Genomic DNA, 16,919 nt, shown 5'->3' on the forward strand with positions numbered 1-16,919 from the left:
TGCCTCATTCGCTGAATAATGTTAAAATACATAGAATTATATTCAGCAGTTAAAATTTAATCAGTCAACACTTAAAAAAGGGAGGCCTGATGATACGATAGGAGTATACCCTCAATTCCCACCAGCACCAATAAAAAAGGACACTCAGCAACTTCCCGGTCTCCAAAGACAGTGGTGGCATACCAGATTTCAGCATATAGATCAATATAACCTAGTCAGTTTAGTCCTTACTTGCATTCAAACGTCATGACCTTTCCCAAGGCCAGTTTGAGAGTGTGTTCTTACCTTTCCTCTTTCAACTTCTTTTGTTGTCATAACAATAACTCGAGAATTCTCCTGGAACACCATCCTCCAAAAATCATTCACTGTATTCTGTAGGCAACCTTGAGTAGCAATGTAGCTTTTTTTTGGCTTTGAGTTGTTGCACTTGGTTTCGAACTCAGGCTAGAGAAAAAAATTAACAAATGGTGACAAATGATTACAAGACTAACTTGGATTTAGGTGAGTATTTTAAAGAGTAGACATGAGCTGCGCCAACAAGGCTTCTGTAGGTATGGGTATACTTACCATAATAATATTAGCATTGATATAGTCTGAAACAGGTTCATTTGGATCACCATCATGTAGAACAACTCTGGTATGATCAACTGGAAGAATATATATGAACGTTAAGCGCTTGCATCCTACAGTTGTGAACACACAGCTATTTTTAAATATCCCACAGACAGGTACATTTCTTACTGCTACCAGAAGCTATTAGGTTATCAAACTCAGTAAATTAGTGGTTAGAATATTCAACCTTTCCTCTTTTGCTGTTTCTTAAAACAAGTGGCCAATTCAAAACAAGCTAGATCAAAGTAAGTGTTCATGACCCCTAGTAACTCATGAGTACATGGACAGTCAAGCACTAAGTCAAGGCAAACGGCTGCTGGATTTGCACCATGCACTTTTGTACCACAATTAATCCTCTTAAGTTTAAGCATTCCAGTTTACTGAATAACAGTTTAGGGATGTGATGTTTTTAAATGAAAGCTGAAGATAAAAACATTTGGGAATCAAAATATTGGTATCTACAAAGTACAAATGTTTGAACACAAATTGGAAATTGCATGGGCTAATACTGACAACATAAGAAGGGAAATTATCACTAAAGAGAAGAAAAAGCACAGTGGTACTTAATTAACCCTGTATTTATGAGCTAAAAAAAACCATAGAAAAGTAGCAGGCTTATGCTATAATGAAAGAAATTAATACTTACAGGGTAAAATGTTTTTGTATCTATTTTTGTTTTTGTTTTCTTGACGCTGACCTTCTTTACGGCTATAGAGGAGTTTGCATTCTTGCTGCTGTAAAGTCTAAATAAAAACAGCACAAATAACTGGGTTTAATAAAAGCAGTATGAACTGTTTCACCATCGTTATAGCAATCCTTTCTCACAAAAATGATGATACTTGATTATAATGCCAGAGAGTCAGAGAAGGAGAGAGAGGTACTGAATTTCTCCATCCAGACTTAGTACAGCATTGCTTCCAAGATATGTAAGAAACACAGGAGCATGAGTGACAAGGCAAGCTGTTTTCCACCTAATAATTAGAAACACCTATGAATTCAAAGCTTCTGTAAACCAAACTATAACCAGCAAGTCCTCATGATACTGTTCTGACCAAGCAGACCCAAGTTTTAGGTGTAACTGGTTACAAAGGACCACAACAAAATTTTGCCTGTGGAAATCTTGCCATTGTAAAAGGCATGCTAAATAAACCAAACAACACAAGCAGCATTCTACAGAGCAGGTCCAAACAAACATATTTATCACTAGATCTTTCTCGCCAAGCATAAAAGTTAGGAGTACTATTACACTTCTTTTTGCTGCATCAGGCATGTAAGGAGTTAAAAAATTTCCACTGAACTGGCATTAGCTTTAGTACCAATAAAGATTAGTAACTAATGCATTCAAAATATTGCCAGCCTGCAAAGGAGTAAGGCACTTTGTGATCCAGTGCTTCTGTACCTGAGCTGTACTGGATTCCTCTAGGCCTTACCAGCCTTCTTCCTCTCCTTCAGCTACAGCAAGTCTGTAGTAACACTGCTAGCAAGCCCCCAAAACAAGTCCCTGAGAATACAAAGGCTGTGCAACAGCAATGCCACAAGAGCGGATCCTTGCAAGCTGCAGCCAGATGAACTCTAGACAGCCAAAGAGGAGGAAGGAGCATACAGAAAACCCAACAAAGCATATCAACACAAGCAGCTGTATTTAAATATCAAGCACAGTGAAAAGTCCTTCAGCAGTCAGAAGCAGAATATTAGGTAGATATTCTTGTCTACTCCCCCAAAACAAAGTCCACAGGGGAAGTTGGTACATGGAAGTCCCAGTACCTACAGGGGGCCTACGAGAAAGCCAGAGAGGGACTTTTTACAAGGGCATGTCATGATAGGACAAGGGGTAATGGCTTTAAACGGAAAGGGGGTAGATTTAGATTAGCTGTAAAGAATAAGTTCTTCACTGTGAGGGTGGTGAGGCACTGGAACAGGTTGACCAGAGAAGTTATGGATGCCCCATCCCTCGAAGTGTTCAAGGCCAGGTTGGACTGGGCTTTGAGCAACCTGGTCTAGTGGAAGGTGTCCCTGCCCATGCAAGGGGTGTTGGAACTAGATGATCATTAAGGTCCCTTCCAACCCAAACCATTCTACCATTCTATGAATGCTACAGTATTTCCAAAAGTATGGATGAGACAAGTACAATGCCAATGTACAACCCAACACCACAGCCACGTACCACTTTTTAAGTGCTCCAATGATTCTCTTCTACCAATGCAAGGCCATTTCACTAAACCAGTAAAAAATTTTGCACAGACTTTCTCATATTATCCTGTTGGTGGAGGAAGGGGGGCATTAGGTAACTACAGAGTTATCCATAAATCATCCTAGTGTAGAAACAATAAATCTGCATGGTGATTTCTCCTGTTGGCAAGGAGCTCATTTCTCAGTACCTGGTTCACAGTTAATATAACAGGGACAACAGCAATTCCATACTTCACAGCCATGCTGCTTAGCAGCAAGTCTCCCTACTTGCAATGAAGCTGGAGGGACCAGAATCTCGATGTCTTTGTTCCAAGTTTTAATCCCCAAAGCAGTACTGGCCTGACTAAAAGGAAGACTCAGGCTTTGGAAGCTGCTCCCCTTGTTATTACCACCCTTAATGCTCTTGCAGAGATTGCTTTTACTTTAAAGCTTGGGCATGTCAGGCACATTGGCTCACTTCTATTTCAGTCTCTCTTATTGTTACGACCTCACTTAGTGACCTTGGACAATTAGGCTCATCCTAAAGACAGGGAAACCAAAGAACAAAAGTAATACATGAGAACTGTGAGGTTTCATGCTCATGAAGCAAAGACAGAAAACATATCCGCATAAAGCATTACTTGCTACTGCTAGCAATGGGTGAAACAGCACTTTGCAGTAAGCTCATCTCTTGCCACACTGTGAGTCTTTAAAGTGCCATTACCACAGAGACCTTTACATACTATTAACACTTTTGAGTCTCAGCCAAGTGAAACGCCAAGCAAAAGAAGCAAAGGCTAAACTTTGCTAGTAGGTGTGGAAACCAGAGCTTCAAACACATCTTCACTTCACACAGTTAATTATTATTGCTTTGAGCATCCCTGAGGAGAGATCCATGAGCACCAGTGACTTCTAACAAGCCCATTAAGAGATGTACACAATGCAACAATAAATCTGAAACATAGTCCTCAATGTCACTACAACATCCAAGCATTAAGCTCACCAAACAGCCATTTTTCAGAAGCAAAAACATTACAAGGACTGTCAACATTTCTGTCTAGTGGTTCACAGGACAAGAAGTACATTCTTAAATATGCCTGAAGGCAAGTAATTTATAACTACCATCTGGACTGCTAAATCATAAACAGCTCAGGCAGAGAGCCTTGGACAACCTGGAGTTTGCCCCCCTGCCTCCTGCCACCAAGGCTGACAGCTATAGCTTACCTGAGGTGAATGAAAAAGCATGACACTAAAACTGCTATGAGATTGCTTCATTCCTAAAAACACAGCGGGGAAAAAAGTAAGGTTTTGTGCTGACCTCACTAACCATAGTGAAGGGGAAAGTGGAATGTCTCACAGGTAAAATCCTTCATTTCTTACATTTACCTTTTCTGTAAGACTTCTAGCTTGCTAGCAAATACTTTTCTTCAGGAAAGTCACATGACAAGAAAACAATTTGCTTCTAAGGACCAACTGATAAATCCATTACAAGACTAATTTATTCAACAAAGACCAGAGGTCAGAAAAGAAGTCATAAGCGTCAAGTAATAGTCCAGTCATGTTTTGACAAATCAACAATCCATTCCTAAATGCATTGCACAAGAATGCTTCCCTCAAGAAAAAACAAAACAAAACTTTAATTCACATGTCTTCTAGTATTACAAGAAGGCACCAATTACAAGAAGGGCAAGCCAACAGGGCACACTTTTTCCTTTTATGCCCTCTGAATAAGAATAAGGTATGCCTAGAGTCTCCAGAAAAGCCAACAGACAGCCTTGGCTAACTTGCAAATGCATGTTCAGACTAAACCACACAGTGATCACAGGCACAATCTACATGACTGTATCATGATATGATAAAGCACACCACTAATCAGTCTTTAGAAAAAGCAGTTAATTCTCATATGCAAATTTTAGCCATTAGAGCAGGTGTGGCTAATCTTCTTTACCCTTCAGGCCCCATATCAAAGTTCCTGTGTTGAACTCTGCAGGAGAAGCAATTCAAAGGTTGAGGCCATTTTACCTCCAGGCGAGGTTCACAAGCAATAGATGAGAACTGCTCCCCAGGGGATCCACCCCTCTACTGTTAGGATAAAACAGTCCCAAGTCCTCAGCAACAGCCAGAGAAGCCTCTGCTGGCTTGCTTCCCCCTCCAGGTAGGATTCTGACCATTCAGCAGTCCTGGGTCAAGGACTGCCCCTCACCACCACCACCACACTGGGCACAGGGGAAGAGAGAGGAGAAAGCTTAATCCTCATTTTATGATTACCCCACTGCCATGACCTCACCTTCTTATATTCCATCCACATTTGTAGTGAAATGCATTACCTCTTTGGTGAGAGTCTTTTGCTTTTCATGGATTTATTTTTCTCCTCCTGACAATAGTGTCACAGCAGATTACATTCAGCTAATGAATATGTCTGATCAAAAAAGTTTCTTCAAGAATGGTTGCTTTGCAAATCTGTCACTATCCAAGAAGTTTCTCAAAATAGCATTACAAAGCCAAAACCAGCCTCTCTGTCAAAGATCAGGACTTCGCAGTTTCCTGTTGCCATCTGCTGGTGAAGTTCCAGACTCCACTGTGGTTTTCTTGTGTGTGTGTGTTATAAACCAGTCCATTATATTTAAGACACTTCTAAGCTTTTGGCTATGACCATCACGTGCATGCAGCTGTTAAGTGACTCCAGTTGTCAGAGAAGGGTTAGGACCCAGGCTAGGCTCAAGTAGTTTGGAATGTGTTAGTCAACACTCACAATTTGCTCTACTTGAGAAATTAACAGTTTCAGCTGTATCTTCTTTCAAACATAAGCAGCTCCCTGAAATCATCAGGACTTCAAAGAAGGGGACAGCTGGGCCAGCGCAGCTATGTTACACACACAAGAGGAGCACGGATAAGACAGAAGGAAAGGCAATGCTGCTTTCTGGGAGGGATATGGAATTTTGGCCACAGGCAGAAATGAAATACCCAAACAAAACAAAAATAAATCTCCAGGAGTCCAAGGAATACATACAATCAGTGCTGCTTCATCTCATAGCTTGCTACCACTACCACTTCAGAATAGTTCTAAGATCCCCAAAAAATGGCTATCAAAAAGCCACAAACTTAAGGGCAAGAGCATATACTGACTGAGAAAGCACACTGAAGTTTCCTTCAGTCACCAAGAGTAATGTAGGCTAGGAATTAGTCCTTTGCCTCCAGAAACATTAATCCAGTCTACAGACCTCTTCCTGTCCACATGAAGAAAAGGAACACAGGAATGAAAACAATTAATTGTCCTGGTGGGCCAGATACAGTTGTACATAAGGCTCCCTCATGATGGGGAGGATATTCAGGAGGGATTGTGCTAGGTACTGAATGAATAGCATTGAAGAACATAATTAGGTCTCAGAATCAGGAAAAAAGACAAATATTTCAATCATTTTACTAGCAGACACAAGAGTGGAACTCGTGAAATTTTAACACATGCCGTACCTGACACGGGAGATGGGAGCAAGAACAGGGATCTGAAGCAACGGAAGGGGAGATGAGAAAATGTCGGGAAGGGAGTAACAAACCTAACTTTTTAGTAGTGTAGAGATTTAATACCATAACACTTGGAATGTAATGAAGTACCTCAAATTCTTCCCAGAAGCCCTGCTTGACTTTATCTGTAGTCTCTGCTAGCTTGCTTAGCTCTCGCACTCTGCTTTCAATCTCTGCAGCATTAATACGGGTAGTATTCAGAGGCTAAGAAAGATACAGATGTTAAACAAAGGTATAACAAATGACAACTGTGAGAAGACAGTTAAAACACAAATCACCCACGCTAATTATATTTTATACTGTCAATTCTGGGATCCAGGCATCTATTTGGACTTCAAAACTTTACAATTCATACAATGAAGGGCAGTGAGGGTAGAGAGGAAGGGGGCAGGGAACAATTGCTTTTAGGTAAGGTCTCACAGTTGTTCTTCAATACATTAAGTTGTCTCATTTCTGGACTAGTCCTGCAGTCCCTATGGACCACGATGAAACCAAGAGAAGTTCTGCATGCATCAGAGACACAAGAGTCTATCCTTCACAGGCATATAAAAAATTGTTCCCATTTAAATTACTGACTTCATCATCCAGTTTCATGAAGTTTAATTCTTCATTTTTGCATTAGAAAAGAAAAAAAATTACGTCTCAGAACACATGGAAAAGCCTGCACTTCAACAATATATGCTGAAGTTAACAAAGCTTAGTGGTGTCTTCTCCATTCACTCACCTGCTTGAGTTGCAATACTGTGCCCAAAGTTTCTACCATAGGGTTCTTCTTGTAATGTTCCACTAGATCTGTCAGAGAGTCAAATTTCTCCCCTCCACCAACATCATATTTTAGATCCTTGAAAGACAGATGCTCATCAAAATAAACTCACTTCATACAGTGATGCTACACTAACATCATCTTTAGGCTATGCAACATATGAGAAATTCTCTTTAAAACCATATATAGAAGAATCTAGTAAAAATCCTTCTGCTAAGGGATGGTAGAACCTTAATAAAAAGAAACACACGCACTGTGGAGGACATTATCCTTTTTGTCATCTAACTGAAAATCATTTTATCTGCCTTTTCAGGAGAGCTGATTCCTTCTGAACTGAGGTTCAGTCAGCTCAAGCAGGCTACCTGAGCTACATGATTAGAATCCAGGAGATAGCTTTGAAAATCAATTCACATTCCTGAAAGAGTATCATTGGGTCCTGAAAGGCTGGTATTGACTGGCACCATCCCTATTTTAAGGAAGCAGTGCTGAGTTAATTTCCTCAACATCATAAATGCTAATAGTAGTTAACTGTAAATCAAAGAGGCTTTCTTGAAGAAAAAAAAAAAAATTGGTAGTTCAGCTTTTACAGTCTTGGTAGACCACTTCTACCTCCAGACTATTTCTGTTATTGCATTTTAGTTGTTTTTAAACAATTAAGTTGTTGCACTGTCTTTTACGATAACAGAAGAAAAAGATAATGACAAAATCTGTGATTTTATATATATTTTTTATATATGAAAATATCAAAAGACTATCAGTGAATAATACTTCAGTGAAGAACTACACTATATTAAATTCAAGCTTTAGATTTAAAAGCTTTCCTTGGATTCAGTACTCAAAATTTTCACAGAATGTTCATCATCTATCAGGTGTAACTTTATAAACTGACAGAGAAACAGATATATTCTGATAGATCTCTATTTGTCCAATTATTCATATTTTTATGTAATTCATCCAGGAGACTGCAACTTGCTTAAGAAGATTCATGAGCATGAAAGGCTCCATCAGTAGAGGATTTGAGACAGACTTCTGATGCAATCAAAAGCAAATCTATTAGAAGGTACTTGACAGCATAGTATAGTATGACATGATTCAGTCAGGCAAGCAGTCAAAAAAAATAAAACCCTAATAGAATTTTGATGCTATCAAATTAGTCAATTTGATCAAACAGAGGATATATAGTACATACAGTACCATAGGGAAAGGGGAAATGCATTCAGCTCTCTGTAGTGCAGTGCAAGATGGCCCTCCTGTTAGAATAAACCCACTGTCCATGGAAGTAGTGCTGTTAAAGAAGTTCATGCTTCATCATACCTGGCAGTGAATCATGACATGTGTCACTTTAGATTTCCCATCGTTACTCTCTCCTTTATCATCTCCTGTCCGGACAGAAAGAACAAAGTCCCCAGGGTGGCTTTGACTCTCACGCACAAGAAAGCTTCCATGTTTTCCTTTTTCTGTTAACAGTTTTTCAGCTTCTCTTCCGGAGAGATGCCCATGAAACCACCTTTAAATAAAGTAAGATATAGACAGGTACCCTACTTGTCATGCCAGCTGTGGCTGAATCTGCTTGTTCTAAATATTTATAATAAAATGCTTATACTAAATTATACACTGAACAGTGTCCAGGTCTACCGAAAGCCTCACAGTTTATAAAAATAAAAAACAAAATAAGCCTTGGAAGTGTACACATACATACACACAAGTGATTACAGAAACACTTCAAAGCCAGCACTTCCATAAGCACTGAAATTTGCATTTCATGCAAGCTTCAAATGAAGCTTTGATTTGAATCCTTTACAACAATCCAAATGGATTCCCAGGTGTCCAGTAAACATGAGCTTACAAAGGAAATAAAAGAAGAATAAATGCCTTGACTGAGGAAAATGTTGCAGTGTGAGGATGCACTTTCCTGATAAACCTGTGGGAACTTAGCATCTTTGAGACCTTGCCCTCCCACCACATTAGGAACTGGACAGGATAATCACATCAACCTCATTTCTTCAAGAAACATAGCCAAAAAGGCAATAATCCTCCCCACTACTGTTAAATACAAGCCATTCTGAGGACTGAGAGAACTTGTTTCAATATTTTTCCTTGTTTTTTCACTTCTAGGAATAAACTGGCATCTATTGGCCACAGAGGTTTATTTCTGACATACGCATACTTCCTCAGTATACATCAAGTCTCAAGTCTCAGATTCTCCTTATTAGCCACATTCCTCAACACATGCGTTTGATCAATTTGAGGATTTGCATGTCATTCACTTTCTTACACTTATGCCCACTACTGGAAAAATTTTACAAAGTTATGCTCAGAAATATACCTGGGAATTCCTTGCAGTAATAACAGCTTCAGGAAACTTCAGGAGAACTTCCTTAATGCAACAGTAAAAATAAAGGGAACTATGCCCTCTTTTTTAGTATTGTATCACATCAGGAAGAATGCTGAAGAAAATAGGTTCTGAGGCTTAGACTGCTTTACGTTTAGTCATGTTTATTAGCCTACTTTGCAAGTAACCTCACTGAAATCAGTGGGACCACTTTTAGTACAAGACAGTGGCCACCCTTTCATCAAATGGAAGCTGACTATAAACACATGCATTTATTAAGAAGTGCATGGACACTGAGGTTTTCACCACCATTTCTCTGACCTTTCAGATGTAGGATCAGCACAGTTCAGTGGATATTTTAACTCTATAACATCTCCATTCTTTTCCTTGAGCTGTCCATGATGTTCCATATAATACTGGACTAACTCAGCCAATGTAGCAAACTTCTCTCCTCCATAGAGGTCATAGTAGTCTCCTGTGTTCTGGATCTTGATGTGCGTGACAGCTCCAGTTCGTCTAATATTTGAAACAAAGGAAAAAAACCCACACAAGTCAGCTGATTTCCAATCAATCATTTTTATATTCGGTGTTCTGTTGTCTTAGTTAGAGAAATCCATACTTACATTTGCATCACTTTCCAACTGAAATATTGCAGAATAGCTAAGCTAGCGCACCTCTGAAGTGTGCTTCAGCCACATTTCAGTGGCTTGCAAGAAGGGGAAGTGGCTGTCCAACAGTCAGGAAGAATAGGAGAAAAAAACCCTTGATTCCATAACAAAGAGATCCTCGAAGCCACCATAAGCTCTGCAGCCTCACGATCTCCAATAGAAATCCCTCAGACCCCCAAGAATTGCACACACAAGCAGAACGTGTGGAGAGGTGAGAAGAATACAGCATTCTCAAGACACCCATCAGAGCTTGTTTGCGCCTTTCCCTAGAATTTCACACTAACTGCTAAGATTTGTCCTTCAGTAAACAGTTGCCTTTGCCTGATGTAAGTCATTTGCTCCCACAGTCTCCAGTACTAATGAAGAACAGCTCTCTGAAAGACCTCCCTTCTGTTCAGCAAGGCCCATTATCTCAAAGGTATCCAAGCTGCATTATTATCACCAACCCCATTTTTCCCTTTTCCTTTATCTACTTCCTCTTGCCATCCTTTCCCCATCCCTACCACTTACACACACAGTGCCAGGGGACAAGTGTTACAAAAGGCCTGTTTTGGAAGCTGAAATAGCACCACAGTTGCCCTTAAAAACTTGCTGACTTTTCCTGTAAGAAGAGAGTCTGGATAGCATTTCCTTGCACGTGCTTGATCAGTAATTCATATCATCTCTGCTACTTTCAGATGGTTATCAAATTGATTTTTAAAGGGCTAAAAGTAATGCTATTATGAAGCTACTTCTGCCTCCCCTTAAATTATTCTGTCTTTCTGCAGAATCAGAATTCACCACCCTCCAACCTATAGTTTCCTCAAGCTGGATAAATGTATTTGAGAACCTCTTCACAGAAAATGGGAGGGGGAAAAAAAAAAAGAGGAAAAAAGTGAAAAACAGACTAAAAAGTGATTGATGCATTCTTGCATCTCTTACAAGTAGTTCATTTACAACTCTTTCCCCATAGAACAGCATCAAATGAAGACCCCTAACAATCTGGGGAGAAAGACAAAAAAACATTTAAACTTACCTAACAGACAGCGTAAAATCTCCTGGGTTACTTTTGCTAGGCCGTGCCAAAAAACTGCCATCTACTCCTCTTGTTAACAGCAGGTTTTCTGCCTCCACCCCAGTAATATTTGGATGAAACCATCTATAAGAAGTTAAAAATAAAGAGTGTTAATAAATAAATAGAAGATCTTCTAGTCTTCAGAGTTAACTTACATGACAAGACTAAACAGAAAAATTCAACAGCTTCAAAACCAGGAAGTACTCGATTTTGTTCCTACATAAATAAGAATCTATATCTTAGCAGAAAGTATAAATTGTCCATTTCATATTACATTGCAATTTTACATATTGGTAAGAGATGCTTTCTAAGTGAAAGGGGTGTATCTATACATATTCAGACTGCTCAGATTAAAACGATATCAAAGAAAAGTATACGATATAAACAGAGACCACGAGTCATGCATTTTCCTTAATCCTGGAAGACAGGAGATAAAGAAACTGAAACACAATCAGGAAAGGTACTTAAAAATAAAACAAAACATCCAAGTGACACTTCACAACATTTTAAAGGTTAAAAATTTAACAAAACCTCATGCTTTAGGGCACAGGCTGACCGCCAGCCGACAGGGTCAGGAAGGAACTTCACTTGTGGACAACCTATTCAGTTGCCCAGTCGTCTTCCACCTTCCTCAAAAGAATGTGGTGCTGACCACTGCCAGGCACAAGAGCAATGCTCTAACTACCATGGCAATTTCTCTGGTCCGAATATATCCCACTTAAATACAAACACCGAGGAATCTCATATTGATGTTCACCACCCACAAACAGCTTTCTGAATGACTAATATAGTGCCCTGCCAAAGGAGAGCTGTATATGGTCTATATCCAAGAAGCTCAGTGTCCCCACCTATGGCATTAACTTTTGAGAGACTTATTCTTAGCCATTCAGTTAACACATCTGCATTTTCTCTTATCTATAATTGAGGATTTTTACTGCACTCTTGCAGTGCTAGACTACACCTGTGTGCTCTGGATGAAAGGAGTTTTTAATAAGGCACGATTTTAGAAGACACACTTAAAAAAAATAAAAAAACAAACGAAACAACAAACCACCACACAGCCCAGGGACAGAGATGTGAACACAGCAAGTAAGAACTGTTTTAGTGGCTTTGTCAGACTTGTATTTGGCAATTAAAAGATTGCCTTTGTTTTTCAGAGTTGCCATAAATCAGACACTATGCAGGGCACAAGCAAAAATGCACATCCATACCTGCAGAAAGAACAAAGGCTACTCCTCTTTGTAGACAAGGTCCTTAGTTTCTCCCAAGTAAAGCAAAACATTAAGGCAAAAGACTCTGCAACCAATATCATTACAGATATAAGAGTGCTATATCTAAAAAAAAATTAAGTAGCATTTCTGATCACTCCTGATACAGTCAACATTTCATGCTAAATTGCTAGAACAGCAAAATATGCAAGTGCATGTCTAAATTTAGGGTTATTACTTCAATTGTTTCAGAAATTCCTTCTGTACTGAAAAGCTGACAATATTCCTACCAAGGCCTTATCCAACCTATTCTCTTCAGAAACAGATTCTCATGGAAACATTCTGGAGAGTTTTAGAGATCCTAGAATACCCAAACCTCTAGCAAGTCACTCAAATGGGAATTAGGATTACTTATGTACCAGTTCCATTTCAGAAGTAAATGATTCTTCTTGTTAATCTTGCTTTTTTTCTAGGTAAGGATATTCTACTTGCACCAAGAAAATCTAGTGAATACTACAATACCTTGTACTGAAGAACAAGAAGAAAAAAAAATAAAAATCAAACCTATGCAGCATGGGTCATGAAAAAAAAATACTAAAAAACACTTCCAAGTTATTACAGCAAAAGGGAATGAATTAATAAATAATGCTACATTTATCTAATGTCTAATCAAAGGTCAAGAAAAGTTCTGTTTTGATGCAGTCTCACAAAAGAAACTGCACAAGCATTGGTACCTATGATGAACTGAGCATTAAATAATATATTCCAGAATACGACAGGTTGGTCTGCAGAAGCCGATAGTCTATTTACCACACTTCCACCCCCAAAATTTTACTTCCATTAGGAGAAAACAAAAAGCAAACAAAAAAAAGTACAGCAACATTTTGAACAGTTTATAAGCTTTTTAAACACACACAGGATTCAAGAGACACCTTTGCAAGTTTTTGAGTTTATATCCAAAAATGTATAAACATACAAAGGAGAAATTATTGGAATCAGCCCTACAGATTTATCATATGCTGACATTCCATAAACTTGAATTAATAGAATATCTTCTGTATCTTACCCTAAACCCTAATGCATCTGGAAGTTACTATACACAAGTTGTTAAAAAGATGTAAAATTACAGAAAAAAATAATAATTTAATGAACAGAAGGGACTACAAATAACTTGCGCTTAAAGGGAATGTTAAAAAGATGATAGATTGTTTAAAAACAAAAATCCCACCCCCACATATACACTCCTACTGGAGAGGGTAAAAAGCAAGTAAGTGTAGCAAAAGAAAAGCTACATCTGGGAGGCCAATGGAGTTTATTGCACTTTATGTAACTTTTATTCTAATGGCAACTTGTACTCCTGCTCTCTCATCTTTGTATTTTTGGCTTTGTGTAGGAAGATACATTTGTCAGCCACCCCAAATAGAAAAATGGGGGTGTTTGTGATCTCTGATAAATGGTTCCGGACCGGTGATCAAGATCGCTCCATTTGAAGTACTGCCATCACATGTGTGCTTTTGAACCTTTGGTGGCTACATCCCTTCCAAAACTGGAGGAGACAGCAGAGGGGACTGCAGACACAGATACCAGTAACATAACCCCTATAGAGGACTTTCTCTTACACTTCCTTTTATAGGGATGGAATGCATTTTAGAATTTTTTTCTACTTTCCTTCTTCAACCTCTATTATGAGCAGGTGCAGAGGCTATCCCAAGCAAAGGACATCACAGCCAATAAATACAATCAAAAAAGTAACAGACACACACACACATAAACCCACACTCTAATTAACCTAGCTGTCTTCACTATGCATGGAATACTCCATAAAGCAATTCTGATTTGGGGGGGTTCAGCAGCATACCACTCCAAGGCCCTTATTAGTTTACAGCAAGATGAAAATGTCAGCAGAAAAGTAACCACTGAAATAGCTAGGGTCTCGTTTACAAAACTAAGGGTATATCAGCTAAGCAAGAAACCTTTTGATGAAAAATAATACATGGTAGGAAATACAGCCTTGCTGCAATTCTCTCTCTTTTTTTTTTTCTGTTAACACAGTCCAGAAAAGATCAGCAGGATCAGCGTTTTGTAAGTCATACATTGCCAGCATATTTCTCTCTTACCAAACTAAAGAGAGAAAATAAAAAATCAATACATTTTTCCATGCTGTGATTGGGCTTTTCTAATCACCTTTTCAAGAGCAGGAGAGATTAAATCAGTTCTGAGTCTCAGCTGTCACACCATAGCGTTCAGGGAGGCGGTGACTGGTAGTTTAATTACTCCTATCTATAGGCTCATCGGTTTATATTTCATCTTTTTTTCAGTCTCCCTCACAAGTTACAATTTAAAGTTCTGAGCAGAATAAGAGGATTACTCCTGACAATGAGGAAGTTCGCAAGTGTTTCGAAAAGGCAGCTTGTATACTTGTTCTGATGTGTGAGATCTAGAGACCCTCCAGACACTTCAGAAAACCCCAAATACAAATTCAACTATAAATGGTCAGGACTGAAAACCAACCAATCTGGCTTCAACCATCTTAAGCAGAACAAGAAAGTGGACAATCCAATGTCGAAGAAGTTATACTTTAATAGATATTACTTAGAGATATATCAAATTTCAGAATAGGTATATCAAGTAAGACTATAAACATCTTTTTCCTTTTTATGACAGTAATTCCTCTCAAGTCTAACATTTACCTTAACCTCACAGCCCAAAAAGGACTGCTAACACTCGACAAACATCAAAATACGGTAAGGACAGTGAGAAGCTACAACAAAGAAACAGACTCAACTGTTTATCATCCTGATTTTGCAACACCACAAGATTTTGAAACTAGACCGAATGCTGCTAATAAACCAAGAGCCCAGAGCAGGTCAGCTTACTAACACTCGTTTTAAAGCCAGCTCACGTTTTAGTTTCACTAACGTCGTCACTAGCGCTGGACTACCGAGAGCAACACGACCCTCCCAGGCCTTGGATACTGGACTGAGTGGGTTGCCACACAAATAAAATTCGTCTCTCGGCTCGGGTTCAAACGCACAAGCAGTCGGCGCGAAGACCCGACGAAACCCACCCCCACGCCCCCCGAAGCCAACTGTGGCAGGTCTGGCCTCTGCACGGCGGTCGACGGACCCCGAGGCCAGCCGGCCCCGGAGCCGCACCGAGCCCCCCCCAGCCACGCCGGGGAGAGCGTCCCCCCGCCGTGCCGCGGCCGGCTGGGTGAGGGTCCGCTCGCCAGGGAAAGGGAGGCGAGGCGCGGGGAGCAGAGCGAGCCAGGCCCCGACTCGAGCCCAGGCGGCGGCCGCAGCCCACGACGGCGGGAAGGGGGACATCCCGCCCCGGCAACGGGCGGGGAGAGGGGCCGGGACGCGGCTGCAGGCGGCGGGGAGGGGGAGCGGGCGTGGGCTGACCCTGCGCCGCAGCCACGGGGCGCGGGAGGCCCTGCCCGGCCAGGACGGCCGCGGGGAGGAAGCCCGGCCCAGCGACCCCCCAGGAGCGGGCGCTGAGGGCCGCGGGGGCGGGCGACCCCCTGCCCGCCCGCCCGCCCGCCCATCCATCCATCCGCCCGTCCGTCCGTCCGTCCCCCCCTCCTCGCCCGCCGGGCTCGGCGCCGCTCACTCCCGCCTCACCTCCGCGATGTCATTTTCTCCCGTGGCACTGGCGGGTCGCGGTGCGCCCGGCCGCCCCCCTCGACGGCCGCCTCTCACATGAGGGGGGGCCCCCCCCGGCGCGGGCCGCGGCCTACGGGCGCCCTGAAGGGAACGTGAACAACGGCCGCCTCAGGCCCCAGAGGCGCACGGAGCGCGGCGCGGCCCGCCCTGCGTCACCCGCCTCCGCGTCATCAGTCTGCGACGCCGCCCCGCCCCCGCCTCCGAAGGGAGCGCGCGGGCGGCCGGCGGGGGCGGCGGTCTGTCAGGGTGGGCACGACGGCGGGGCGGGAGCTGCAGGCCCCCCGCCTCCCCGGGAGCGGGCCCCGGTGGAACCCGCCACGGGAGTAGCGGAGCCTCGTCCCGCGAAGCCGGGCCGGGCCGGGCCGGGCGGGTCGGCGCGGGGTCTTACCTCGGCCGTGCCCCGAGCTGGAGGGAGGGAGGGAGGGAGAGTCAGGCAGCGGCAGGAGCACGAGCCGCGCTCCCGGAGCCGCTGGTCACGACACAGCCCCCCTCAGAGCCGCGATGCGGGTGTCCGGTCTGCCCTCCCGCCGTCCCCCTCGCGGGGTGACCCGGGACTGCCCCAGGCCGCGCCGGACTCGCCTGGACTACAAGTCCCAGCGTGCTCCGCGGGCGGCGCGGTGACGTCAGACGCTGCCCTCCCTTTAGGCGACTTGTACCCGGATGTAGGTCCCTTTCCCTCCCCGGAAGGTAAGAATGGCGGAGCTGCGGCGGGCAGGGCTGGGACCGGGCGGGCGTCATCCGCCACCATCTGCCCTCGGGTGGCTGCGCTGGGCTCACGGGCCTGGCCCGGCGCCCTCGGGGAGACGGCGATGAGGCCTGGGGGCCAATATGGGGGTGGAGCGGGAGGTGTAGCCGTCTCCGGAGAGGCCAGGCCGCGGCGGGTTGGGGAGGCCGGGCTGGGCCGTGACCGGCCGGGCCGGAGCCTC

The 16,919-nt window shown here is 42.6% G+C and overlaps 1 protein-coding gene across 1 annotated transcript in view; it reads right to left on the reverse strand.

The window, feature by feature from the left end:
• PTPN11 (protein tyrosine phosphatase non-receptor type 11) overlaps positions 1-16,116 on the reverse strand; it is a 31,095-nt gene extending 14,979 nt beyond the window's left edge. Inside the window, exons 1-9 of the mRNA XM_069794618.1 lie at positions 15,952-16,116; positions 11,082-11,204; positions 9,720-9,914; positions 8,381-8,573; positions 7,028-7,144; positions 6,394-6,507; positions 1,259-1,355; positions 568-647; positions 286-444 (exon numbers count right to left, since the gene is read on the reverse strand). Of these exons, the coding sequence (XP_069650719.1) occupies positions 286-444; positions 568-647; positions 1,259-1,355; positions 6,394-6,507; positions 7,028-7,144; positions 8,381-8,573; positions 9,720-9,914; positions 11,082-11,204; positions 15,952-15,965 (1,092 nt within the window). The 5' untranslated portion in view covers positions 15,966-16,116. The remainder of the gene's footprint in view (positions 1-285; positions 445-567; positions 648-1,258; positions 1,356-6,393; positions 6,508-7,027; positions 7,145-8,380; positions 8,574-9,719; positions 9,915-11,081; positions 11,205-15,951) is intronic.
• Between the last annotated feature and the right edge of the window lie 803 nt (positions 16,117-16,919).

The sequence above is a fragment of the Haliaeetus albicilla genome, chromosome 10 (assembly GCF_947461875.1).
Source record: "Haliaeetus albicilla chromosome 10, bHalAlb1.1, whole genome shotgun sequence".
Taxonomy (NCBI): Eukaryota; Metazoa; Chordata; class Aves; order Accipitriformes; family Accipitridae; genus Haliaeetus; species Haliaeetus albicilla.